Raw genomic sequence first — 27,008 nt, forward strand, 5'->3', positions numbered from 1 at the left:
AAAGGACAAATTATGCACTTATATTGTCTTTTAAAATTACATAATTTTCACAGATATTCTTTGTCTTTAACATACAGTTGAATTACCATTTGCAATTGTTTGCTTTTAGTATGTAGAAAATTTCTTTCAGTAAATACTGATATAAATTCAGTTTTGTTATATGTGGTAATAGCCCAGTCTCTGTCTCTCTGTCTCTCTCTGACACACACACACACACACACACACACACACACACACACACTTATGCATATGCATGCATAGGCACACATCAGATTTTATAGCTAGCATTATTGGATTACTGGATATAATTGCTGGTTGACAGGTTTCATAGTTCATTATTTATATTAAATTCCACTCAGTTGTCTAGCCATCTCTTTGGATGTGATATGGGTTCCATTGCTTTCAAGATTTTCTCATTTTTCTAGTATTTTGACTATTATGTTTATTTATTTATTTAATTTGGAATACGTATTTCTTCATTCACTAATTTTTTTTCCAGAACCATACCCTAAGGCTACCAATGTTGTATACTTTTATAATTTTCAGGACCATTGCCAGGAGCTCTTGCTTCCATACTGAATAGAATTCACTCGTGAAATGAATATTTTTAAAGCTAAAAAGAAAGTGTGACAATAAAAGCTATTGACAAAATAGTTACATTTTATTTAACAGCAAGATTATTGACAATATGATTTTACAATGTAAATAAATTTTTAAATGTTTAGTTTAGCAACAATATATATAAAATAGAAATAATAAAACAAAAGATGCGGTGTTGTTTAAATCTAAATTAGTTAATTCACATATAATAACAAAAATAAATTAAGATTTTATAAAAACAAATTATAGTAAAGTTATCAAGGTTTGCCAAACTCTTCTATATTATATAAAATATATTGCAGTTTTCATAAATTTTAAGTTATTGAAGAATTCTCATTAAGACTGGCAATTTGCATCTATATTTGTCAAAGAACAGCAAAAGGACAATAGCATACTTTCATACAGAAGCACATGGTAGAATAAAAAGTTCAGAGAAATATCCATTACGTTATTTTCACATGTAGAAAAGATGCCAGTAATGAAAGATTGAAAAACTAAGACAGTTGAAATATAATGCAGATTCCTGAAGGGAATCTGTGTACTTATTCTGTGTACTAGCATTCCATTGTGTAAATGGACCATAATTTCTGTATTCTTTCCTCAACTGAGGGGCATCTGGGCTGTTTCCAGCTTCTGGCTATTACAAATAAAGCTGTTACAAAAATGGTTGTGCAAATGTCCTTGTTGCATACTTGAGCAACAAGCATGGGAGCCCAGTGTACTTATTCTGAGAAAGACTATTCAGTATCATTGAGCAAAGAAGAACTTAGACTATAATTAACCTGGGGAAAATTAATTATCAGTGTGGAAAAAGTCAATTTCATATGATAACGCAAGCAGGAAGGATAACCCTGCCCAGTATAACCTTTAGTTTAAAAATGTACATATGTGTTAAACACCAATCATTAAAATTTTAATGCAATAAAAACTCAAAACATATTTATAAGAAAAAATACAAGAACATTTTGAAATATTTACTTTTAAATATAAACTCTGCATGGACAGGTACATTAGCTCTAAGTGCATGAAACTATTCTTTTATACTTACTTACTTAATTAATTAATTAATTTACTTTACAACCTGATCATAGATCAGAGCTTCCCTTTCCAGTATCTACCTCTCACCTCTTCCCCCCTCCCCCAATGCCACCCTTTTCTCCTCAGAAAAGGAGAAGTCTCCCATGAATATCAACCTGCCTTGGCAAATCATGTTGCACCCTCCCTGAGTACATCTTTTATTATTAAGGCTACCCCAGCAGCCAGTTAGGGCAATAGGATCCACAGGCAGGCAACGGGGTCAGAGACAGCCCCTGCTCCGGTTGTTAGGAAACTCACATGAAAATTTTAGAATTCTAATAGATTCTGTAATAATGATTTATTTAGTTACCTAAAAATAAACTTAAGTAAATCAATACAACTTTTTTCTTTTTTTTAATTTAGTTAATTTTACTTTTTATATTAATTACAGTTTATTTACTTTGTATCCCAGCTATAGATCCTTCCTCATTCCCTCCCAATCCCATACTCCCTCCCTCTTCTCCTTCCTGCCCCTCTCTAAGTCTACTGATAGGGGAGGTCCTCCTCCCCTTCCATCTGACCCTAAGCCACAGAGGAGGACAATGCCAGTCCTGGTGAGACCTAATAAAACTTTTAAACACAAATAAAAATGGTTTTCATAAAAGAGTGAATTGATGTTGCCTGTGGCTGGCAGGTAAGACCCAAGGAGAATGACTCATGTACTTCCTTTATACAAGATTTTATGCATATAGAAAGAACAACACAAATGCAAAATCTAGAATTGTTACAGAAATGCAAGTAGGAATGTAATATTAGGCTCTCCAATGCCTTACAGAGTCATGGCTTTTTTCTTCAACAAGTAACGTTCCTTCTGCAACTTCTAAATTATTACTGTAGACTACTTTAAAGATAGAAAACACAGTCTCAGGCAAGATCCAGCTATTCCACTCATAGGCATATATCTAAAAGATGCTCAAGTATGCAACAAGGACATTTGCACAACCATTTTTGTAACAGCTTTATTTGTAATAGCCAGAAGCTGGAAACAGCCCAGATGCCCCTCAGTTGAGGAAAGAATACAGAAATTATGGTCCATTTACACAATGGAATACTAGTCAGCAATTTAAAAAAGGAAATCATGATATTTACAGGCAAATGGTGGGAACTAGAAAAGATCATCCTGAGTGAGGTATCCCAGAAGCAGAAAGACACCCAGGGTATATACTCACTCATAAGTGGATATTAGACATATAATATAGGATAAACATACTAAAATCTGTACACCTCAGGAAGCTAATAACCTAAAGAAGATAGTCAAAAAGGAGGACCCTGGGTAAGATGCTCAATCCTCATTCAGAAAGACAAAGAGGATAGACATCAGAAGAGGGTGAAAACAGGGAACAGAACAGGAGCCTACCACAGAGGGCCTCTGAAAGACTCTACCCAGCAGTGTATCAAAGCAGATTCTGAGACTCATGGCTAAACTTTGGACAGAGTGCAGGGAATCTTATGAAAGAAGGGGGAGATAGAAAGACCTAGAGGGGACAGGAGCACCTCAAGGAGAACAACATGACCAAAAGATCTGGAAACAGGGGTGCTTTCTGAGACTGATACTCCAACCAAGGACCATGCATGGAGATAAACCCCTGCACAGATGTAACCCATGGTGGCTCAGTGTCTAAGTTAGTTCCCTAGTAATGGAAACAGAGGCTGTCTCTGGCGTAAACTGATTAGCCTGCTCTTTGATCACCTTCCCCTTAGGGGGATGCAGCCTTACCAGTCCACAGAGGAAGACAATGCAGCCACTCCTGATGAGACCTAACAGACTAGGATCAAAAGGAAGGAGAAGAGGACCTTCTCTATCAGTGGACTTGGGGAGGGGCATGGGTAGAGAAGAAGGAGGGAGGGTGGGATTGGAAGGGGAAGAAGGAGGGGGTTACAGCTGGGATACAAACAGAATAAACTATAATTAATAAAAATTAAAATAAAATATTATAATAGAAGAGGGGGAACATGCCTGGTGGTGGTGGCACAAGCCTTAAATGCAGAGGCAGGGGGATTTCTGTGATTTTGAGGCCAGCCTGGTATATAGAGGGAGCTCCAGGACAGCCAAGGCTACACAGAGAAGCCCTGTCTTAGGGGGAGAGGGAAGGTGGGAAGGAAGAGAGAAAACACAACAAAACTTTCTCATGTAAATAATGTCAGCCACCAAAGAGAAAAACCCTCATTACAATTTTATTACATTTGTATCATGAAAAAAGCACTCATATCTTATGTTTGGGCTAAAGAACACGAAGCCATGCAGCAAATATCCTCTGTGCTAATTGACTGTACTCAGACTTGTCATGCACTTTCTAAAGTTATAACAGAACCATGGATTCTGCATCTATGTTGAGATAATGTTGCCCTGGATTTAGCTGACTGGTATTTCCTTCTAGGTCATGGAAAAACGATTACTAGATCATTTGGTATATCACTGCTTAACTCTATTAGGAAACCTTCTTTTGCCGTGCAAATTGCTATATAATGAGGCATAACCAAAAGAAATTTAGGGAAAAAAATTAACTCAGAGTGCCTTTTCTGTTTTACTATTTACTAGCAAAACATTATTGGCCTGCTTATATCTTAAACAAAGTAAAATTACATATAATTATGCACGTACTTTGAAAAAATGATTTCCAATTTTTTTTTTACAAAATAGAGGTTATTATATGGCAGGATTGAACATAATGCAGTCATTTGAATAGAATATTTGTCCATTTATTTGAATGTTTGGAAATCAGTAGGACACTGATGACCAGAAATTGGACAGCTTTGGAATCACAGATGACATCATTTAGTGACAATAATGATCTAGCCCAGTATTCTGATGTCTGCAAGTTTGTTAATATTGATTTTTTTCCCAATTGAAAGTTATTTTTTTTTCAAATAATATCAATACAGTAACTACTTTTTTTTCACTGAAACACTATTGTGAAACAATTGGGGTTCCCATTTTGAATATTAATGTCTCTTCTAAAGCCAGATTAAAATTTATATAATATGACTGTCATTCTCCTGAGGATGGTGAATGACTAAAGTGTTGTTAGTAGGGTGAAATAATAAGGACTATAGGACCAATGTGGGGCCAGACACTTCTGGACAGACTTCACTTCACACTGAAGTCACAGCATCACCATCTTATTTAAATGGTTGTCTTTGTGTAACAAATTCTGATTTCTGTACAACTAATGCAAAATGCAATTCCTGCTTCTATATCATATCTTCTTGCCTATATAACAACTATACATAACAGACTCTGATATAAATTTAAAATTTATGATCTATCTTCTTCAATTGACAGCAATATGACTTCAGTTATCTTGAGATAAATACTTCAGGGAATTCTGACTGCTGTTTAAGAAACATAGTAGTCAATAAATTTAGCTTTGCATGTCCATATTTCCTTCCAGTCTGTCTTTCAACACAGAGCTTCTCAAATAGACCTTTTCAATATGGTAATGCTCTATCTAGTTAACTCCTATGATTACATTATAAACTTACACATGATTTTTGGAAGATGATATAACATGTGCCTTTTTAAAAAGACCCTTGAAGATTATTTTTATAAAATCCATTTTGCATTTACAAGGAAATATAGACCCTCAGAATTTCACTTCTGGCTTCCATTCATATAAACCCATTTTTGCTGTGGATATACTGGTTCAAATCAATTGATAAATGTGGAAGAGGAAATGGAGAAGAAGCCGTGATTAGCCCTTTGTACTTAGAAGTAGCTTAAGGTTCACAAAGACCTGTGGACTGCAATAACAAGTATTATTTGGGTATACATTTTGAAATGACGCAAATAACTGTTTTTTCCACTTTTCTAGATAATTCCCTGAGCATTCTTGCAAAACATAACGGATTCAACCGGCAGAAGCAAGAAGTCTACCTTCTACCGATAGTGATCAGTGACAGTGGGAACCCCCCTCTGAGCAGTACCAGTACCCTGACCATCCGAGTCTGCGGTTGTAGCAATGATGGCGTGGTCCAGTCGTGCAATGTTGAAGCTTATGTCCTTCCTATTGGACTCAGTATGGGCGCCTTAATTGCCATTTTAGCATGCATCATTTTGCTGCTAGGTGAGTGTCACCATTGCATCCTATTACCATAAGTGCCTATAAACAGGATAGCAAACTCTATCCTGGAATGTAATCAACGTTCATTAAAGAAAGAAGAACCCTCCGAGTCAGAAGTTGCCAAGAAAAGATAAAGTGAGAAAGGGTTGTGAAAACTCTGTCCTTGTTGAGAGGATTGGGGTGCCTTTTTCAAACCCATCACCAGAGAAAATACAAAAAAAAAAAAAAAAAGTGAAAAGTAAAATGGAATTGGGGTTGGGAGAGAACCTCTCTACACTCATCCCAACACTTGTCAAACAAATCACATATTGGGAACAAATTTAGTAAAAGCAGTAATTTGTCTTTATCCACATTACTACTGAATATAAATAATACTTGGACCAACTGATCACATCATCAGATATTACAGCTTACTGATATATAAAGAAAATAAGCAAGCAGATAAAAATATGCTCTCCTTCAAAAGCATGTTATTTTATAGATATCTTAGTTGATACTGAGGTAAAATTGCAATAAAAATGCAAATTAAGACTTAAATTTCAGTTCTTTTCCATTAAAAATTATCTTTTGAGAAGAAGAATAAGCCTGAACGCAGTGAAGCTAGTTCAACATTTGAGGAAAGAGAAGAATCTGGGGTTCCAGACCATGTGACCCAAAAGCACACAAGAAGCAATTTTATTTCTAAGAAAATATCAAAGAGAGAACTTAGGCGTTATCTTTATCTTGAAAAATGAGATGCCTTTAAGATTGTCTTGGTTTATGATTCATTGAGATTGTAAACTACGTGGGTAACAGTCCTTTCTCTTGACCTACATTGGGACAGCCTTTATAAGTGGAGGAATGGCACTCACCATTCAGTATAAGGTTTTACTTACATAATGATTTTTATATTGTATGAAGGCAATCTGTCACTTAATTGGAGAATACCTTAAGTATTATAACATGTACTGTGATCATAGTTTAGTGATTGAGTGCTTAAAAGCATTCGCAATGGCCGAGGATTAATCAGTGCTAGCAACAGCAGCACAAAGAGAACTCTTCAAATACCATACATACTAGATGGAAGAAACACAGACAGAAATCAAGGATATTGGATAATTCCAACAATATACTTAATGTATTAACACTACCGTGGATGCTATTTTCTATTTTTTAGGTCTCACATTAGTGCTGATTCCAGTTTATATGCATTTTATATCACAGCAACTAAGTCCTCACTAGACAAACGTGGTTTAAGGAGATAAGTAAAAAATAAATAAATAAATAAAAATAAAAATAGTGTTTAGCGTTCATATAAGTGTTTAGCCTAATGTGCTATTAAATTTTTTGAAAGTCTGGGTGTCAGCGTGGCCAGCACTCTAAAGCAATGGTTCTCAACCCCTGTGTACAACCACTTTGGGGGGATGAACAACCTTTGTAAGGGCTCCCCTGAGACCACTGGAACACACAGATATGCACATTACGATTCATTACAGTACCAAAATTGCAGCTACAGAGCAGCAACAAAACTAAAGGTATGGTTGGGGGTTCACCACAACATAAGGAACTGCCTTTTCAAGGAAGGTTAGCCCCACTGGAATCGGCACAGGAGATACCCAGACACCAAATGTTTATCACAAAAGTGAGAGGTCCAGGGCAGTGGGCTGCAAAGTCAGTAGCAGCCTAAAGCAAGCACAAGCCTGGGAGTAACCGATGGCATTCCTGTAGCTGTGGGTTTTTAAGGAAAAAAAAAAAATTAAGATGTGCTAGGGTGAGTAAGTAAATCCTGTTTGGACATGGTAGACAAATAATGAGTTTGATTTGTTGGACGCCGACGTTTTGTCTCAGGAATGAGTCAGTGACCAAATAAGGGACTAGACCTTGGGGTTATAGCATTAGGATTGTTAGCATGGAAGAGGGAAAAGGGTAAAAGGGCAAAACCTGCCGGCAATGCCTGCCATGCTCTGGCCTGTTAGAGCCCCTTCAGTTTTTGTTTGTTTGTTTCTGATGCAATGATTTTTTTTTTTTTTTGTAAATTTTGAGATGATTATTTAATTACCACCTTTCTACTAAGGTTTTTTGTTGTTGTTGTTTGGTTTTTTTGGTTTTTGGTTTTGCTTTTCTTCCTCTGACACCTCCTGGTATTCTTCAACTTCTTGGTCTTTTTTTTTTCTCAGTTTATTAACATTGTATCCCAGCTGGAGTCCCTTCCCTCATATCTTCCAATCCCACCCACCCTCCCTCATCTCCTCCCATGCCCCTCTCCAAGTTCACTGATAGGGAAGACCCTCCTCCTTTTCTCTCTGACCCTAGTCTATCACGTCTCATCAGGACTGGCTAAGGACAGGGGTAAGGCTGCTCCCCACTCAGGAAGAGGTGATCAAAGAGCAGGCCATTGAGTTCATGTCAGAAACAGTCCCGGTTCCCCTTACTAGGACACTGAGCTGCAGGAGCTCCACAAGGAGAGCAACAGAACTAAAAACTGGGCTCAGGGTTCTTTTCTGAGACTGATACTGCAACCAAGGACCATGCAGGGAGATAACCTAGAACTGCTGCACAGATAAAGGGTTGCAGTGCTAGGAAGGTTGAGAAGCACGGCTCTAAAGCACTACGCTCAAGATTCCAAGGGTCATAAATGTGTACTTTTTAAAATTCTCTTCTCCTCTGTCACCTTTTTTGCTTCGATTGTGGCAGGATATGCTTGTTGACTAATCCTGATCTGATGTTTTTCTTACAGTCATTGTGGTTCTGTTCGTTACCCTGAGGCGGCACAAAAATGAGCCTTTAATTATCAAAGATGACGAAGACGTTCGAGAAAACATCATTCGCTACGATGACGAAGGAGGCGGGGAGGAGGACACAGAGGCTTTTGACATCGCAACTTTGCAAAACCCAGATGGAATTAATGGATTTTTACCCCGTAAGGATATTAAACCAGATTTGCAGTTTATGCCAAGGCAAGGGCTTGCTCCAGTTCCAAATGGTGTTGATGTCGATGAATTTATAAATGTAAGGCTGCATGAGGCAGATAATGACCCCACGGCCCCACCATATGACTCCATTCAGATTTACGGCTATGAAGGCCGAGGGTCTGTGGCTGGCTCCCTCAGCTCCTTGGAGTCCACCACATCAGACTCAGACCAGAATTTTGACTACCTCAGTGACTGGGGTCCCCGCTTTAAGAGACTGGGCGAACTCTACTCTGTTGGTGAAAGTGACAAAGAAACTTGACAGTGGATTATATAAATGATCAATGGAACTGAGCATTCTGTAATATTCTAGGGTCACTCCCCTTAGATACAACAAATGTGGCTATTTGTTTTAGAGGCAAGTTTAGCACCAATCATCTATAAACTCAACCACATTTTAATGTTGAACCAAAAAAATAAAAATAAAAAGTATTTGTTAGGAGGTGATAAATCTTGTGGAGTGTGAATTAAGTATGTGGAGTGTCTAGAAGTCTTTGGATATTTGATATTTACCTGACGGCCACAGTCAGATTGGGATCCTAGCTAATCCTTAGAGAATTGTTTAAGAGGAAAAAACAAAAACAAAATTAAAAGGTGCTTTATTAGAAAAAAAAAAAATGGACCTGCAAGGATTCTGCTGCTGATATGTGTCTTCTGCAAGGATTTTTATGAGAGCAAATGGTTTTTTTCCCCTTCACCAATAAGGATCCCGTCACAAATGATAAAGCAATACTTTGGTCTGCTGTACGTTATGACTTTTTGGAGTTTGGGGAGGCCTCCTAGATTATATGGTACGGTGACCACACATTGTACATAATTGTTGGCCCCACTTACCAGAGACTGAATAGCATCCTTAAATATTGTGTCGAGCCTTAAAATATTCACATGTTCGTAATCCATTCCAGGGTGGGGAGTGCCAACTCAAAGGTGGGAGGAGAGAGATGCCATTCAAACAGGCTGTGTCTAGAAGCAGGATTCCTGGTTCCCTCCACTTCATCTTCTTCCACAAGGACACAGAGATAAACTGTATTCCGCAGTGGACCACATCAGAGACAGATGGTTTTATTGATAGCGTGTGAATTTATTTGTTTAATCCTCAAAATAAATATTTTATTGATGTCCAATAATGCTTTTATTTATTAAGGTTGGTAACCTATAGATTAAGGGATTATATGGGGGGAAACTAAATTATATCCATTAATAATCCTTTAGATTGTTTTATATTAATATCTATATAATGAATGTTTAATACATGTACATTTTGATGAGATAAGTATGGCAGGCAATATTATCAAGGGGAGAGGGAATAGTCTCTTTAGAATAGAAAGTGTTATTGTGACTGGTGATTACAGGAACAGCATTTCCCAGAGAAACTTTTGGACTGTTTTCTATTTTCTTCATAATCCTAGTATTTGGTGTTTCTAAAACAAGCACAAACATCTGAAAGTATATTAATTCCTGTGAATATTTAAAATCTAGAGTTTTAGATACCTACATAACGCCCCACTCGATAAACATGCTTCAAGTTGCCCTCTCCCAACTAATTTAGAGCAGAAACTGATTTGTATATAATTTCACTGCTTCTGTTTTTGACACTTCTGTCCCTGGTCATGGTGATGCGCTGAACGTCTTAGAGTACGAAAAGAACAGGTCTAGAAGATGTGAGCATATTTAATTTGTAATGCAAAGCTGCCATGTAGGATTAGAAAATGTGTGATAAAACTCAAGTATTACATGCAGATCATTTTACTTTTCTACTTTGCTTTAATGCAATATTGTTTATTTACTCCATGTGTTGTATTCAGAGAATCTCCTGTATTGTTTCCTACTTTGTGAAATATATTTTTATAAATACCTTTGTTGTCATCATTTTTTTCAGCTACATGAAGTTTTCTTAGCAAAACTATTGATACTAACTGAAATTCTAGACTGTGCAATCAAATCACACTGTGGGCCACTTTTAGTTTTAAGGGTCTTTATTATAATAAAGAACCATAGACGAGAAATGGATTGATATTGATCCCATAGCAAGAAAACATCAGATAATAAAAATAAGTGCCATACCTAAAAGACAGTCAAGTGTTGTCTTTGGGGCTCCTGAATGCAGAGGCTGGAGCAGAAATAAGAAAGAAAGAAAGAAAGAAAGAAAGAAAGAAAGAAAGAAAGAAAGAAAGAAAGAAAGAAAGAAAGAAAGAAAGAAAGAAAGAAAGAAAGAAAGAAAGAAAGAAAGAAAATAAAAGAAAGGCAATTCTGGGTAGGAAAATCCTACTGGAGAAAGCACAGTCCAAAATGGGCAAATAAAGGTATTAAAGAACAGAATGTGGAGAAAGAACCTAGACTGCACTGCATGTGAAAACTGTTCTTTTCTAGATCCTTAGAGGATACATTAGGACAATATCTAATTGTAACCTGCTACTTCAGCCCCTGCCTTGGAGCTCCGTAAGGAAAACTTGGATTTGGCTGGGAGAAGGAAGGCAACGGTTTCTGGGAGCTGCCTCCTCCATGGCATAACCAAAGTTACTAAATATTCAAATAGAAATTTAATACATCTCCAGTAGCACCACATCCTCATTGTTCTCTGCTGTATGATCACAGTCCTCCTTTTTATGCTTATTTCAGTGGCCACTGAGCACTTCTCATCAAGTCAAAGGGAGAGTCTACAGCAGTGTAGCAAACATCATTGAAAACTGTGAATATTGTTATAATAACAGCAAAAATCCAAATCCTCCTTGCACACAGTAAACTAATGGGGACTTTCTGTTTATTTTCCACTTTCTCTTTAATCTTGTCTCTTTACTTTGTAGGAAAGTGTGGTACAGAGACATATGTAACAGATATATCACGCTATTCTTTCATAGGAATATAAAGTCAACATTGTCAGTGTTGACAGTTAATAGAATAATATTCATATGCTAGTGCTTATGGGCAGAAGGCATTTAGATATTTAGAAACAGTTTTCCAAATCTACCCTTAATTTTTACCTTGTCTAGGAAGACATCATGGAAACATGCGCTCCATAATAACATTTCTTTCCACTACCATCTAAGCATTTAGTATATCAAAGTCAATCTAAAGTTTTGATATGATGGATAAAGTGGTGCTATGTAAGGATATGTATGGATATTAAATTTCTGTGTGAAATATGCTTTTAGGGTCCATGAATTTAAATTATATTCAAGAACATAATACACATACCGTCAGACTATCACGTTTACTTCAGCAATAAACTTACTAGACCTCCCCCATTCAAAATAGACAATGCCAATCCAATGTGTTTTACTGAGATTTAAGGACTCTCCTCTCAAATTTTCAAGTAATGCATTTTAACTTTATTATAATTTTATATTTTTGCATTTATTTGGTTCTAGCAACACTACTGACACATCAAATGAATCTTTACACATAGACATGTGGTTACTTATCAAATTTAATTTTGCCTCATTCTATAGACATTATTGTGTCCATGGTCTTTACATTCCCAAGAACCAGCCCCTTTTAATGTTTGCCCGAGAATCATGTGCCAAGTGATAGGTGAGACCAACTTAGCCTCCCTCTGCATACTTTTCCTGTAAGAATTTTGACTGAAGGATTGAGATAACCCCAAGTGGCTGGATGCCACATCGGGTCAACCAGCTTCTACTTTCTGTACTATTTGATCAAACAATATCAAACTAATCCCCACACGGACATATTATCAAATATTAGCAAGCTTTTCTTGATGAAATCCGCACTACTAGTGCAGCCAACACATTTAAACTGGTTTATGAGAAGATGGTTGAAGTATACTATAAATTATATTCATCTGTTACCTTCCTCCACACCAAACTGTGCTGTCTACGACACAAACTTTACAGTAAAAATGTTTCATATGAAAAAAATAAAAAAAAATTGCTAAGTGTGTATGTGTGTATATAACATAAAAGTAAACTTGAATTCATCAGTATCCCCAGTGAGGTGAGAATCCTCAGAAAGAGACAAAGTGTCTTTTGAGAGTTTGCTTAATCATATGCTTAAAGTAAGACAAGTCTCTGCATGAGACTTAGAAATCTCCTAGGAGCAGCTGACTCCACACTGAGACTCCACAGAGGGCTGAGCTATCTGTATTTTGGAGAAGGAAAACGGGTGCTGAGAGCTAAGTAGCCAATTACTTTTTATAGCCACATAAGGACTGGAGGCAAGTAGTCCTTTGCAACATGTTGTATTATGCGATCGTTGGCTTTGCAGGGAATCTCACGAATGTATAACCTTCTGATTGCCTTTTTGATTGAAAGTTCCATCTGAGATCAAGGCAGTGCAACCAGTAATAAGATTTCAAAAAATCCCATCACTAGCACTGTTGGAAAGGTTGAGCGTGCCTGAAATCCCGTCACTGTCAGTCAAAGAGATAAGGTAACAGTGGGCAGCACTATAAAAGCTGCATGAATGCACAATTTAAACATGAACATCAACACAGAAAAAAATGCACACACATTCATATGGATGTCCATATATACAGGTATGTACACATAGATATACAGGAACACAAACACACACACACATGCATACACACAGACTTAAATTACTTGGGATAATTTCTACTAACATGTTCTCATTTCAATAATAATAAGGTTTCATTTCACAGTCTTACACACTACAAAAACTTGAAATGATGGTTCTTTGTTTTTGTTTTTGACTCTAACCTTGAAGTTGAAAGCAATCTCTCTAGGGGTAAAGGGTTTTAAATATGAGTTTTCATTTATGAACATAGTAACGTTTCATAAAGCCTGGGATTAGAATTAAATGCATCTTACCAAGAGGCTGAATTTGGATGCTTTTGTATCATTGTATTTTTGTGAAGATAATAATTGTAGAATATATTTTGTAGGAAATAATTTTCTCTATGTTTAAGTTTCTTTGATTCCAACACAGTTTTCTTCTCTAAACAAAGTCCTTTGCATTGTTGCTCAGATGGCCAAAAAGTGAATAAACTGTTTACTATCATTGCTGTTTTTGTTTATGATAATTATGATGTCTTCATTGTCTATCATTAAAGAAGATATTTATTTTTTATCACTCTCTGTGTAGTTGCCACACAGTTATTGATCAGAATATGTCCTTAATATCACAATATGCAGCACCATTATTTTGTATGCACTTCCAAAATTACAGAGCACGTGAATTTAAAAATCCCACTGCTTCTACAAGAAATGTGTCTACTATTGAACACCTACCAGAGTTTGAATTAAGCTATGTAGGAGTTATGGGGAAAAAAAAACAGAAAGAAATATAATGGTATTTTCAAACTTCCCTGTGTAAAGTGAGGCAAATTGAGCACATTTAAACTAATTGTTGGATCATTCTTTGTCATTAAATAGTACCTAAATCTGGGTTTACATGAAGCTGTTTGAACAGAGTTCCTATCTTACCTTAAGTAGTCTTATCCCTAAGTATATTATAAAGCTCAAATGGTAAGAAAAAGTAAGTTACCTATTGTTCTATGAAAGGAAGGAACTGCAAAACAAGAAGACTTCATGAGAGTTTTGCTTTTAAAGAAGGAATTTAAGCAATGAGAAACCACAGGTTTTCCATAAAATCAGAGAATAACTTACAAAAAAGTATCAGTGACACATTTGAACAATGTATGATGAATACAAGTCAAATGTTCAGAAAACACTTTGTGGTTGCCTAAATTACGGCATGTGTTGTGAGCAAAATTAAAAAAAAAAAAAAGATTTTCAGGAATTTACTAAGGGGTTTACCAAGACTAATTTACAGATGTGATGAGTGTGAGAGACAGAGATGAACGCTAGTCTTCTGGGCTGTTTCTGGGATGGTGAAGTTGTCCGTGCTTGTTATGTATGCTCTCTTCTTAATGATAAAAGGAAGAAATTTCTTGGTGGCATGGGTACCTGTGGGACTCTCCTACCTACCTGGGTTAACCTGACACAATCTGACTTACACCTTGAATACAGGTTTAATCTCCACTTAGATCTACAAGTAGATAATAGATTTCTCTATTATTATTCACAGATTACAGAAGAGGTTTGCTAAGAGGAATACCAGAGAATACTGCCTGAAGAAAAAGACTGTGGACAACAGTGACTTCAATGAACAAAGCAGCCAGGACTTCAAAAGGAAAGGAGAGGTCACTAAAGGCATAGGCTAGTTCTTTCATTCTTCTGTGTCTGTTCAAAGGTCTCTGGGTCCACGTGGATATGAGCAATATTTTAACAGTTACTGTCTAAGCTTGAACTCAGCAATTATGAATCACTGGCTGGGATAACTCCCTGTTTCTCTGATATGCTTCCCCTTGAATATGACTCTTGGATACTTTTTAAAAAGGTTTTCTTTAATTTGACGTCTGAAGTTTGAGAGGTGTGACTCATTTGTCAGGTTTGACTCTTCAATGTGTAACTTCATGGTCTGTGTTCACTGTCAGCCTATCAATAATGATTGTTCAAATAAACTTGGAAAATTCCTTCCTAACAAGAGATGTCTTTTCTACAAAGGTTGTTCGAGATACAGTGTCTGTGACAAGAAAAACCAGACGTGCTTAACGTATTTCCATTGTTTCACAAAGAAATGGGCTACGATTAGATAAATTAGTACAGAGGCCAATACATGATGGAACATCAGACTTGTCTTTAATGTTGAGAGGCGAGAAGAGTTCTGAAAACAGAGGGAAAGAAAATCACAACCTGCTTATTCATGCACAGTGTACTGGCCTAACCTGTGTGAGATGAGTCTTTACCGTTCTAGAACTCACTCTGTAGAACAGGCCCACCTCAGACTCAGAGATCTCCCTGTTTCTGCCTCTCTAGTGTGCAGCACCACTTCCGGCCAAGTCTTAGACTCTACAAATGTGCATGGCGCACAATAGAGCCTGGTTCCCGAGACCTGAGAATGGATGTTTAGTCCACAGCAATCGAAATCAAGTTCACACCGTGTAAAACCTCCATGTGATAGAATTTTCAGCTCCTTAGTTAGAGAACAGCCTGTGCTGAGAGAATATGCCAGTGTTCTAGATGATTCTGATAAGTAAGTCTCTAACTCAAATAGACACACAGACAAAAACAATGGTGTGGAGAAAAAAGGAAATATACAAAATAAAAATAATAGAAATACATTGTAAACCGAGAAAATGGATAAGAGTCTAAACATTTGACGTAGATTTCACTGGGAAATTTTTGAGTTGCCATGTTTTGTAAAAGCAAGCTCAGAAGGAGGTGGATTGGTGGTGCTTTAGGTGTTCTCTTATACTAAACCAAATGACTACTAATAAGTAGGAAACTTTAAATCTAGAAAACCAACAAACAAGATGAAGCTATAGAATGCCCGTTGCAGACTGTGAAGCCACCTTGGGTTCATGAGTTGAATTTAACTCAGTTTGAGTTACCCTATGCAAAATTGCAAAAGATTACCCATCTATATTAAATCTATGAGACATATGTAAAAATATGAGCAAAGTCAGCTTTTGATGACAATAGCAAAAGTGAAAATCTTCATGCGCTGTTTCTCTTATCACAGAGCAATGATACCATGGCTCCATGAGGAACATAATCTGCATTATCTATTTTGCTTGCTTTTTTTGTGAGGTGTGGAAGACACTGTTCTTACTAAAGGAGTGGCATTTAATTATGTCAATTTAATGTTATTAAGCAGAAATAACATAAATTCATGAAAGCAAATGTGCATCTATTTTAAAAATATTCTAGGTTCAAATAATTAAAATAAGAAATTAAATTATAATCATTATCTTTTAAATTTTAATAAAATTATAAGATAATTAATAAATCAGTGTGGACTACACAATGTTGCATTAATATATTTTAATAATGTCATTACTTTAATCAACTAAACTATTGCTAAATAATTAAGCAATTAGATGAATTAATGAAAATATATCTAAGCAAATATACCTGTCCTTGGGGTTCAAAACTAAGAACACTTACTTTTGCTTCCTAATGATAACATGTGAGCTAATAATTTTCCTTGAGGTCTAATACATAAATGAGCACAAAGCAAAATTTGGATACCACATTGCTTGTACGTGAGTTTGTCGGAGAAGAGGGAGCATGAAATAGATGTGTGTAATCCCTGTGCTAATGCGTTCTCGACAGAACTTGGACTATGTTGAAGGAACACACTAGGCTATGGAGTTGCGCTGAGTAAATGACTAGGAACCCTTAATATCTAGACAAGTGCCCTGAAACAAAGGTCTGTGGCTTCCAATGTATCTCTGTCAAAAAGCGGACAGCCCCTGGCCTGCATAAAGGTAGCAATCCGTATTGAAATAACAAACATGCCACTGGAATACAAATACTTTTATTTAGATCATTCTAGGATTCATTACATTTAATAAACTATGACTGTTTTACACCGAGTAACCAGTTACAACATTTTAATTGGGAGAATTCTGTGTGGCAACATTGAAATACCAGTAACTGTTAGATCAGGAGACTGACAGTTTTTAAGGGACATAATAGACCAAATTTACTTTTTGCCTCATGAAGGGGGTCAGAAGAGAATATTGTAATATATTTATTTAACATCTGCATTGTTCATATTTTCATGATATGTAGGAATGACAGTGAAATATATTACAAACTTGACATGTAATGTAATAAATGGAGAGATATACATCCCATGAAGATAAAAAACCATGACAGCATCAAAAGGCACTGATGTCAGATGATATAAGCATGTAGGGCGTAAAGACCACATACAAACCACTGGGATTTAAATAACAGTTCTAGTAAAACTTGCATAACATAGACTGCCATGTTTATAATTAAAGGGATTAGCCACAGAAGGTTCAAATGTTGGAGGAGAAAAAGATTTGAAGTGGTTTGAAAAAAAATAACAAAACAAGATTTTTAAATATTAGTCAAGGACTCTGACATAAACACAAAAGCAGATGATTATCCGACTGTGTAATGGAAATGCCAAAATAATTATTTTCCCACAAATAAAACTGAAATTTGCTCTGTATCATTCTCTCCAGTATATCAAGACATGAACAGTAATGCAAGCATGTTGTAGGTTGTTCTACAAAATATTATACTGAACTGAGAACCTTCAGGAAGTCTTTATCAATTTTATTATGTTTGTATATGTGCATGTTTGTTTGTATGTGTGTTTGTATGTATACTTGTTTGTTTGTATGTGTGTTTGAATCGCACATGTTTGTTTGTATATGTGTGTCTCTGTGTATGTGTCTGTCTCTGTGTGTGTGTGACAGAAAGTTGCATTTCCCTGTTATTGTATTATCTACTTTTAGGGGTGTCCCTTTAATGTTAGTGTTTGAAAGGATGGACTGCCAGCCTTTTCACAGTCAATTGTTCTCATGCTAAAGCTAGGTCCATTTCTACATTTATGCTTGAAACTGTCCTGGTTTTGATGAAGGCAGAGCACAAATGCACCAGCCTTCCATTGTGATGATGGTTTGGTAATCACACTCAAAAAAATGACTCGTGTCCTCTTATCTACGCTGAGAGTGTAAAGTCATGCAGTCAGAAGGAAGTTTCTGACAAGTTACAATCAAACAAATTAATATATTTGTGGGAAAACGATGAAGAAATCTTTGAGATTTTTGGTGAGTGAAGTTAATTGTATTCTTTTGGACAGAACATATGAATAAGATAACTGAATTAATCATCCTCCTAAAACTAATATCAAACTTTGTAAATTACTCAATTAAATGGAAAATATCATAAACAATATAAAGTTATATGATCCACGAGAGGTTCTGCCTCTTCGCATGTGACCATAGATGTTTATGAAACTGCTGTGCTTAAAGAAGATGTTTTCTTCTAGCCTCTGTAGAACCTAATCCAGGCCATTGTCAACTTAGTCCATTCCCAGTGTTACTCTTCAGATCTACACTTTCTGATTATGTCCTACATGACCCTCCTTGTCTGGTGGATTTGTTCATAATTCAGTGTTCTCTCATGTTATGCTTTGATATTAGATTCCCATTTGATTTTTCCTTCTATTTCAAATTTATACACCCCAACCTTTCAAATGAAATCACTGACTTCTCTTCTTATAACTCCATGGATATAAGAATACAGTCTTTTGTTTCTGAACCTTTGCTATCTGGGTAACTGACATGTCTAAGTTGCGGTTTCTGTGACGGGCATTTCTATATTGCATAACAGAGTAATGCACCCAAAATTCACTGCTGTTGGCAGTTAAGGAAAGATACAGGGGTGTGGGACAATGAAATCCTGAAAAGAAAGATATCATATCTCAAACAAGGAACACAAGTGAATGTTTAAGTTTAGGTATTTCAAATGCAACACCAGAACAAAGCTCACATATTCTTGTTCCTGTCTCGAGAATGAGGACAAACAATTGCTAGACAAAGGAAAAAAAATTCTAAAATCTTGATCTCAGTATGGAATGCAGGACTATGGTAAAGAAATGGGATTGTATTCACTCCCATCAACTATCCAGTAACAGTTTAACTATTTAGAAAGAAGCCAGCAGTACCAAAGGAATTACAGCAAATTATTGAACTGTGGCCAGATTTTGTATTACGGGGTTGTATTCTCATATGTTTTTTTTTTCACATGTAAATAAACACGTCCTGTTTAATAACTGTGTGGATTAAGAAGCCAATACTCAGAATATGAGGTGATTATGTAAAACTTCCAATCTCAACTAATTGGAAAGTTAAAAAATATAACCAGTGGGTGAATTGTTGTCAGCTAAAGTTGATAGGAAGAGTGACATATATGATGGACTTTTTGTTTGTTTGTTTGCTTGCTTCTCTGTGTAATCTTGGCTGTCTCCAACTCACTTTGTAGACCAGGCAACAGCATTCTGCCTGCCTCTGCCTCCCTGAGTGATGGGATGAAAGGCGTGCACCACCAATCCCAGCTATGGCCCTTGCTCTTATTCAGTATTGTTTTTGTATGATTCCAAGACTATCTTTATCATGTCATTGACTTATATTTTTATTTCTAAACAGTATTGAAATATAATGTTGAACTCATAGATATCTTAATTGCTTTTTGCAAACATTCAGAAAAAGCAGGCTTTTGTCTATAACCTGTGAACAAGTTGAGAAATCATAGCATTTTTGTTTGGCTTCTATTATGCACAGAGCCATATATAAAGTTAGCTTTATATGAAAACATGATTTCTAATATAATCCTGCTTACCTTTCATATTTTACAGACATTTAAAGAAATTCTTTATAACTCGAAAATTCAATCTAAAATCATTTGGTAATGATTCAATGTCTCTTATGCCTGCAACATGCCTGAAAACTGACTGTGACCCTGGGCTTATCTGTGAGTCTGTTTCTTTTTAACTATTGGGAAGAAATAGGCTTTTCTCAACACACCTGGCAAGAAGAAAGAGGCATGTGCCTCTGTCAGTCAATGACACTAGGAGATAACAGACTATTAAATTCTCATTCATGGGAGAAAATTTCAGCCAAGAGGCCTGGGAAATTGTTCTCTTCCTTGCCACCTGGAGTTGAAAACCTTCGTATACCTGCCTACCATAAAAAGTCCAAAAGGAAAAATCTTAGTCTTTCAAAGTACACCTGGTATATATTTACTCAGCCGTGTGTATTAGGGACTCCCATCTGCTGGAGATTATACTGAGTTCTGGGTATACAATTGGAAATGAAAATGGCATACCTCCTGCCTTCTCAGATTTAACAGAGGGGTGGCAGCCAACAGTACCCTAATTAAGCATGCAAAAATCACCTCAAATTGCTTTTTGAGGAATGTGTCTTGGTCAGAGTCATAGGCAATATAAATACATTTTCACAAGGTCCTCAGACAAAGAGGATAAGGTGAAAGCTGAGAACTAATCTGGCTATGGAACACCCGTGTGTCATGGCATGGAGCAGTACCGTATTAGTTCACACACATAGAAGCTATCTTCTTAAAGGCATCACCAGCAGGAGGACTTATTTCTAAAATTATACAGAGAGGATATAATAAGTAGGGAGCACTGAAGTGGTATGAAGAAATATTTTTGAAGACCTGTAAGAGGAAATAATAAGGAAAGCTTACTTCATTAAGTTAGCTGGGAAATTCTGAAGTATAAAAATGCCATTTAAGCTAACATTTAAAGGACAAGAAAAAGTTAACCAGGTCAGTACAGAAACAAGAATCAAGGCTGTAACATGGGATAGTATGCCTTCCAGCAGGAAAATAACTCAACTAATTTGAAAGCCAAATGGAATAGGAGTGGTGTAACTTAGGCTTAGAAAAGAACAATTTAATATGAAATGAAGTAGAGAGATTGTTAGTGGAACAAGACACATTAGATTGATGAGATTAACACTTACTTTGATTATTGGTTTTTTTTTTTTTTTTTTGGAAAGCAACCTTTATTCCAGTGTTAATATAGAAGAGATGAATAACAGGAAAACAAGCAAAATAACAGGAAAACAAGCAAGTTTTATTCTGGAGGTGTTATTCTAGGTATTAGTAGTTTGTGCATGCTAGTCAGTAAGTGAAAGGACATAATAAGTAAGATATCCAGGCACTTTGCTCAAGGGCTCAAGCAGAAGAGAAGACGAGAGCAGAGGGAGAGAATGAATGCAGAAGTCTAGAAAGAAGCTCAGGAGAAGGTATGGAGCAGGATGTGCCTATACTGAGAACGATGGTAATCTACTTGGTGAAATGAACAGAGACAGTTAAGAGAATAAATAGATACATGTATATATATTGCAAGTGCCGCCTAAATTTATCCTCTGTGAGTGACCACTGAGGAGTGGAGATTGGATCGAATTGAGTATAATGAACAAAATCAATTTAATGACACAGAGCGGGGCCTTAAGAGAGAATGAGAGAGAAGTTACCACAGGCAATTTCTTAAGAGAACTAATATGTGCGTATAGGGCCAGAGCAATAATCTGGACATTTTTGTACTTGTTTATATAATTGATAGAGATATTGAATTGTGTCTAATGAAAAACAAAATCAGTAAGTGGAGATACCTAGATGTTTGGGCAAAGCAATGAAAATAAAAGTAAGATCAACTTGTGATGTGGGGGGCATGGAGAGAGGATGTAGCCCAGAGAAAGCATAGCAAATTACCTTATGGTTGACATGGTGGCCTCATTTCATTTGCAGTCAATAGAAATAACTAACAACCTGTTTGTCTAGTTTACTAAAATTTAACATAAGAACATTTGTTAAAAACCCTTTGTGTGTCCTTTCCACTGTGCTGAAGGCTGTGGATGCATTAGTTAACATCTCACTCTGGCCCTCAACTTTTTTTTTTTTTTTTTATGTGAGTTAAGCAGATACATAGACAGAAAGTATGGCACAAAACAGCAAAATAAAGCAGGATTGTGAGGGAAAAGACTGAAGAGAGTTCAGATAATGTAGTCATGGAGGATTTCTCTGCACGAGTGCAAGCAGAAAGGGACTGATCTCTGACAGATCTGGCTGGCCAGAGCTGCCCAGGGATCCTCCTGTCTCTGTCTTCCCAGCACAGGGATTATAGATTTACTGCCATATCAGGCTTTTTACATTGGTCCTAGAGATCAGAACTCAGGTCATTATGCTTTCCCAGCAAGCACTTTTTTCAACTGAGTTCTTCAGCCCCTTTATCAACTTGTCCAAGGAAGAAACTACTGTCAGCCTTCCATTTTGCAATTGATCTAGAATTGTCCTATTTTGATTCTATTCTTTTTTTTTCCCTTATCATTTTAGAATAAATTGCTACCTGATGTATTTCTATTCCCAGCATGAATGATGACAAATTTATTTTATAAAAGTCAACTGCACTTTGTACAAAACTGGGTATCAAATATATTAAAGGTGTATCATGCATCTCCAACAGTTGGCAAAATGTCATAGCCTGGTAGTTCAGTGACTACACAGTTCCCAGTTGCTTCAGGAATGTTTTATATTTTATTAATATGATGATAGAGTTTATAGTTATCCACAGTATATAATTACATGCATTAATAGTAGCTCTGAAATGTTATATTAATTATAATGAGAATTAATGGGTAGTTATATGAGTTTTCTGCTGCAAGGAAAAATTTTGGTACTAATTACTCATGTATAGCCAGAAATGAATTATGCAAAAATGTATACTCATGTATACCCAGAAATGAATTAAACAAAAGTTTAGTTTGGTGATTCTTTTAGGAAATTATGACATTCCAATTTCCACAAACCATGAATTATTTGAAGTAGGAATATGAAATCTATAGGGTAATATATTAGACTTTAGAACCCAAAACCAAACTTTCCTGTAGGAGAAGGCAAATTTGCATGAAGAGGTGGGACTGGCCAACCAGAACATAGTCTAGCACTTAATATTACTAACATTATATAAATTCCTCACCACTGGCTTCCACTTCCCTCATGAGTTAGGACTCAAGACACTACTTCTCTGTGCTGTACTTATATAAAAGACAACTTTGTAGATTTTCTGCATGCTGCTTGGGATATTGTAAATATTCTATAAATGGTTGGGACTTATCTGGGTAACTTAGAGGGAGTTGTATGAATAAAGGCTTGGTAAATATCTTTCCCTTTGAATATGCAAGAGAAAATAAATTCATGGTTAGAAGCTATATTTTTGATGCCCACAAATGAATTTGAACTATTAGTGCATCTAAGACCAAGAGTTGAAGAGGTATCTGTGAGAACTGTATTTTCTGGCCCATAGAACCATAGAGGAATTGTGATTTTTAAATGGTAGACCAACCACAGTTAAAGAAAATAAATTAAATAAATTCCCTCTTGGCATGCATATTATTTATAAGAAGGCAAAATTAATTTACAGCATCTTTGTGAAATGCAGCTTACAAGAGGCTAAGATTCTTCTAGAGGTCCAGGGCTAGTTAAAGGAAAATTAAAGTATAATGGAAATTATCACTAATTTAGGAATTCAAAATGCATTTCAGGCAGCCTTACTGCTCTAACATCTCCCATTCCTCCCCATCTACCTATCTCTTTCCTGCTCTTGCTTGACCTCCCCTCCTCTTTGTTCCACAACCTAAAAAACGCACAGGCACCTAAGTTTTCAAAGTGCCTTTCCTTTCCCCAGTTTTACAAGGTACTTCTATTCATGGCGCAAAGAGACAGAAAGAGCTATCTATATCTACTTCTGTATCTGTGTGTGTATGGCCATAAGACATCAACTTATTAAATTATCCAGTTTTCATGGCAGCCATTGTACTATTTAAAGTAAGTGTCATTATTACCATTTTGAATCTGGTAAATACATACCTTAGATATTATTAAGCCACATTCTTCCTCCTTATCCAATTAATCACACATGTGTCCTCCATTTTCTCAGACAGTAAAGAGAAGGCAAAAGTCCTGAACTCTGTAACTCTGTGTAAAACTGTCTTTCTCCTCTCTATAACCTCAGAGAAAAGAACATCTGCATTGTGAAAAACAGAAAATACGCTGGCATTTTCCAAATCTTGAAAAGCCATAGAAGCATTTGGTAATGAGATTTCCATTCCCTCCTGTAATTTGAACTGCAGGGTCCTTTAGGGTCCCATGCAGATGGCTGTCAAGCAGTTCTGGGAACAGCAGGGCAAGCGAAAGATTCCTGGTAGAGACGGAATAGGAACCTTCTGTCCTCCTGCAGTTCTGAAATGACCTCTGCTTGAAGCCTTTGCCTTCATTAGAAGAAAATTCTTTGCTTCACATTTGGAGACAAGGGCTCAAGGGAAGCAGGCTAATGTTCCCTAAATTGAGTTTAAGATTAGACCTCCATCTTAATATTCCCCATACACTTTGCAACTTAAAGAGTCCTAATGTCATCTTAAGGGAGCCTAATTTAGGCTCTTTCCAGGTAGGGCCTTGGTAGTGTATGTGTGTGGATTCCCTCCTTCTCTTCCAGGCCTTCTCTTAGCGGATTTCAAATCCGTATTCTTGTCTTGAATTTTGAGGGGTTGTCTGTGAGATTTCACTCAGGCCTTGCCTGACAGGGCATCAATTGGATAGATGACCCAATTAGAAACTGAGTCCCATCATGAGGAAAACTATTCTGAACTTATTAGGAAAGCCCTGCCTTGCTGATCAGCTTCAAACAAACAATAAGCTAGTAAAGAGACAGTGGGGCCATCCAGTTCTTAAGAAAGACAAGAAGATGTCAGGGAGCAGTTCAAAAGTCACGATCCATGGGTCAGGTAATGGGCTCTACAGTTAAATGAGCTTGCGGCAGAAATAGGAGGACTTGAAACTCACGGAAACCAGCAGTAGAAGGAGAGAAGCATTTCTCAAAGCTGTCCTTCGATACTCACGTGTGTGCTGTGGCATTTACATATGCACACACACCCACGCTCAGAAACACTCTCTCTCTGTCTCTCTCTCTCTGTGTCTCTCTCCCTGTCTCTGTCTCTCTCTCATGCATGCACACAAGCACACACTCTGGTACCTGAATTGTCATGTGAGTACTGGGACTTAAACCCAGGTCCTCTGGGAAAGCAATAAGTGTTCTCAGTCTCAGACATATCTCCAGCCCTCAAATTAAAATTAGAAAAAAAAAGTTCAAGTTGAATATTAATTGGAACATTTTAATACATTTAGTTTTTAATTTTATTTTTTGAGATTGCATGCCTGCAGATAAAATGTTTTTATCAAAGCCACCTTTTTTAAAAATTCTTTCTTAATTACACTTTATTCACTTTGTATCCCCCCTGTGGTTCTCTCCCTTTTCCCTTCCCAATCCCTCCCTTCTTCCACCCTCTGAATGCATGCCCCTCCTCAAGTCCACTGATAGGGAGGTCTTCTTTTCCTTCCTTCTGATCCTAGTCAATTAGGTCTCATCAGGAGTGGCTGCATTGTCTCCTTCTGTGGCCTGGTAATGCTGCTTCCCCCTTAGGGGGAGGTAATTAAAGAGCAGGCCAATCATTTCATGTTACAGACAGTCCCTGTTCCTATTACAATGGAACCCACTTAGATGCTGAACTGCCATGGGCTACATCTGTGCAAGGGTCTTAGATTATCTCCATGCATAGTCCTTGGTGGGAGTATCAGTCTCAGGAAAGACCCCTGTTGTAGGTGGTTATTAATATTTACTACCGGTTTATCTTTTAGTAATGCTGCTCAGCAGCTGTATAACCAAATCACCACACAGAGACTGGGTTTTTAGTTAACCTAGAACACAATGCTGGGCAATATTTACTCCCTCCTAAACCTCCAAGCCCTCAGTTTCCTAACATTTAGATTTCCCACATTATACTTGCTTTTTGTGAAAACTTAGGTCTGGTTCATGCTCCAAGTCCTCCAAGTTCTCTCCTCTTGCTCTGCTCTCCTCGTGCTCTCTCCTCATGCTCTCTCCTCATGCTCTCTCCTCATGCTCTCTCCTCATGTTCTCTCCTCGAGCTCCTCCTCCTTCTCGCCCCTTCCTGTTCTCTAGCTCCTCCCCTCTTTCCTGTCCTCTGCCTCCTCCCATTGCACAACATTGTATCTAGTTGCTTTATTTGTGTCCTGTTTACACAAGAGTTGAGACAGGATGCTTATAGTGAGTATCACAATGCAATATCCAGATTGAAACCAGAGAGTTGGGCGTGGGGAAATCAGCATTTGAATTAACAAGGGTAAGGCGTATACATTTTAAAAGAACATTATACCAACAGACCCCTTTCTCCACAACCTCTCCAGCATGTGTTGTCACTTGAGTTTTTGATCTTAGCCATTCTGATGGTGAAATCTTAGGGTCGTTTTGATTTGTATTTCCCTTATGACTAAGGACGTTCGAATAGAAGACCCTGAATTTTTGGTTCCGTTGCTCTCCTTGTGGAGTTCCTGTCCTCTCCAGATCTTACTGTTTCCCACTTCTTTCCTAAGATTCCCTACACTCTGCCCAAAGGTTGCCCATAAGTCTCAGCATCTACATTGATAGTTTGCAAGACAGATCCTTTCAGAGGTCCTCTGTGTCAGGCTCCTGACTTGTTCCCTCTTCTCTTTCTTCTGATGTCCATCCTCTTTGCCTTTCTGGATAAAATTGAGCATTTTAGCAAGAGTCCTCCCTCTTGATTAGTTTCTTTAGGTGTACAGATTTTAGCAGGTTTATCCTATATTATATGTCTATATGAGTGAGTATATGCCGTGTGCATCTTTCTGCTTCTGGGATAGCTCACTCAGGGTGATATTTTCCGGATCCCACCATTTACCTGCAAATTTCATGATTTCCTTGTTTTTTATTGCTGAGTAATATTCCATTGTGTAGATATACCACAATTTCTGTATCCATTCCTCCACTGAGGGGCATCTGGGCTGTTTCCAGCTTCTGGCTATTACAAATAAGGCTGCTACAAACATGGTTGAGCAAATGTCCTTATTGTATACTTGAGACTCTTTTGGGTATATGCCTAGGAGTGGTATAGCTCAAT

The 27,008-nt window shown here is 37.0% G+C and overlaps 1 protein-coding gene across 4 annotated transcripts in view; it reads left to right on the plus strand.

Annotated features, from left to right (window-relative positions):
• The window catches only part of Cdh8 (cadherin 8), a 424,317-nt gene extending 407,979 nt beyond the window's left edge, over positions 1–16,338 (plus strand). The window contains exons 11-13 of one of the 4 annotated variants that reach the window (XM_060392149.1): positions 5,490–5,741; positions 8,455–8,674; positions 14,696–16,338. In XM_060392149.1, coding sequence (XP_060248132.1) covers positions 5,490–5,741; positions 8,455–8,674; positions 14,696–14,831 — 608 coding nt within the window. In that variant the 3' untranslated portion in view covers positions 14,832–16,338. Of the gene's footprint in view, positions 1–5,489; positions 5,742–8,454; positions 13,671–14,695 lie in introns of those variants that run through there. The other 3 variants (XM_060392150.1, XM_060392151.1, XM_060392148.1) reach the window with 3 other exon arrangements.
• Positions 16,339–27,008: the final 10,670 nt, after the last annotated feature.

This window comes from Meriones unguiculatus, chromosome 10 (assembly GCF_030254825.1).
Source record: "Meriones unguiculatus strain TT.TT164.6M chromosome 10, Bangor_MerUng_6.1, whole genome shotgun sequence".
Taxonomy (NCBI): Eukaryota; Metazoa; Chordata; class Mammalia; order Rodentia; family Muridae; genus Meriones; species Meriones unguiculatus.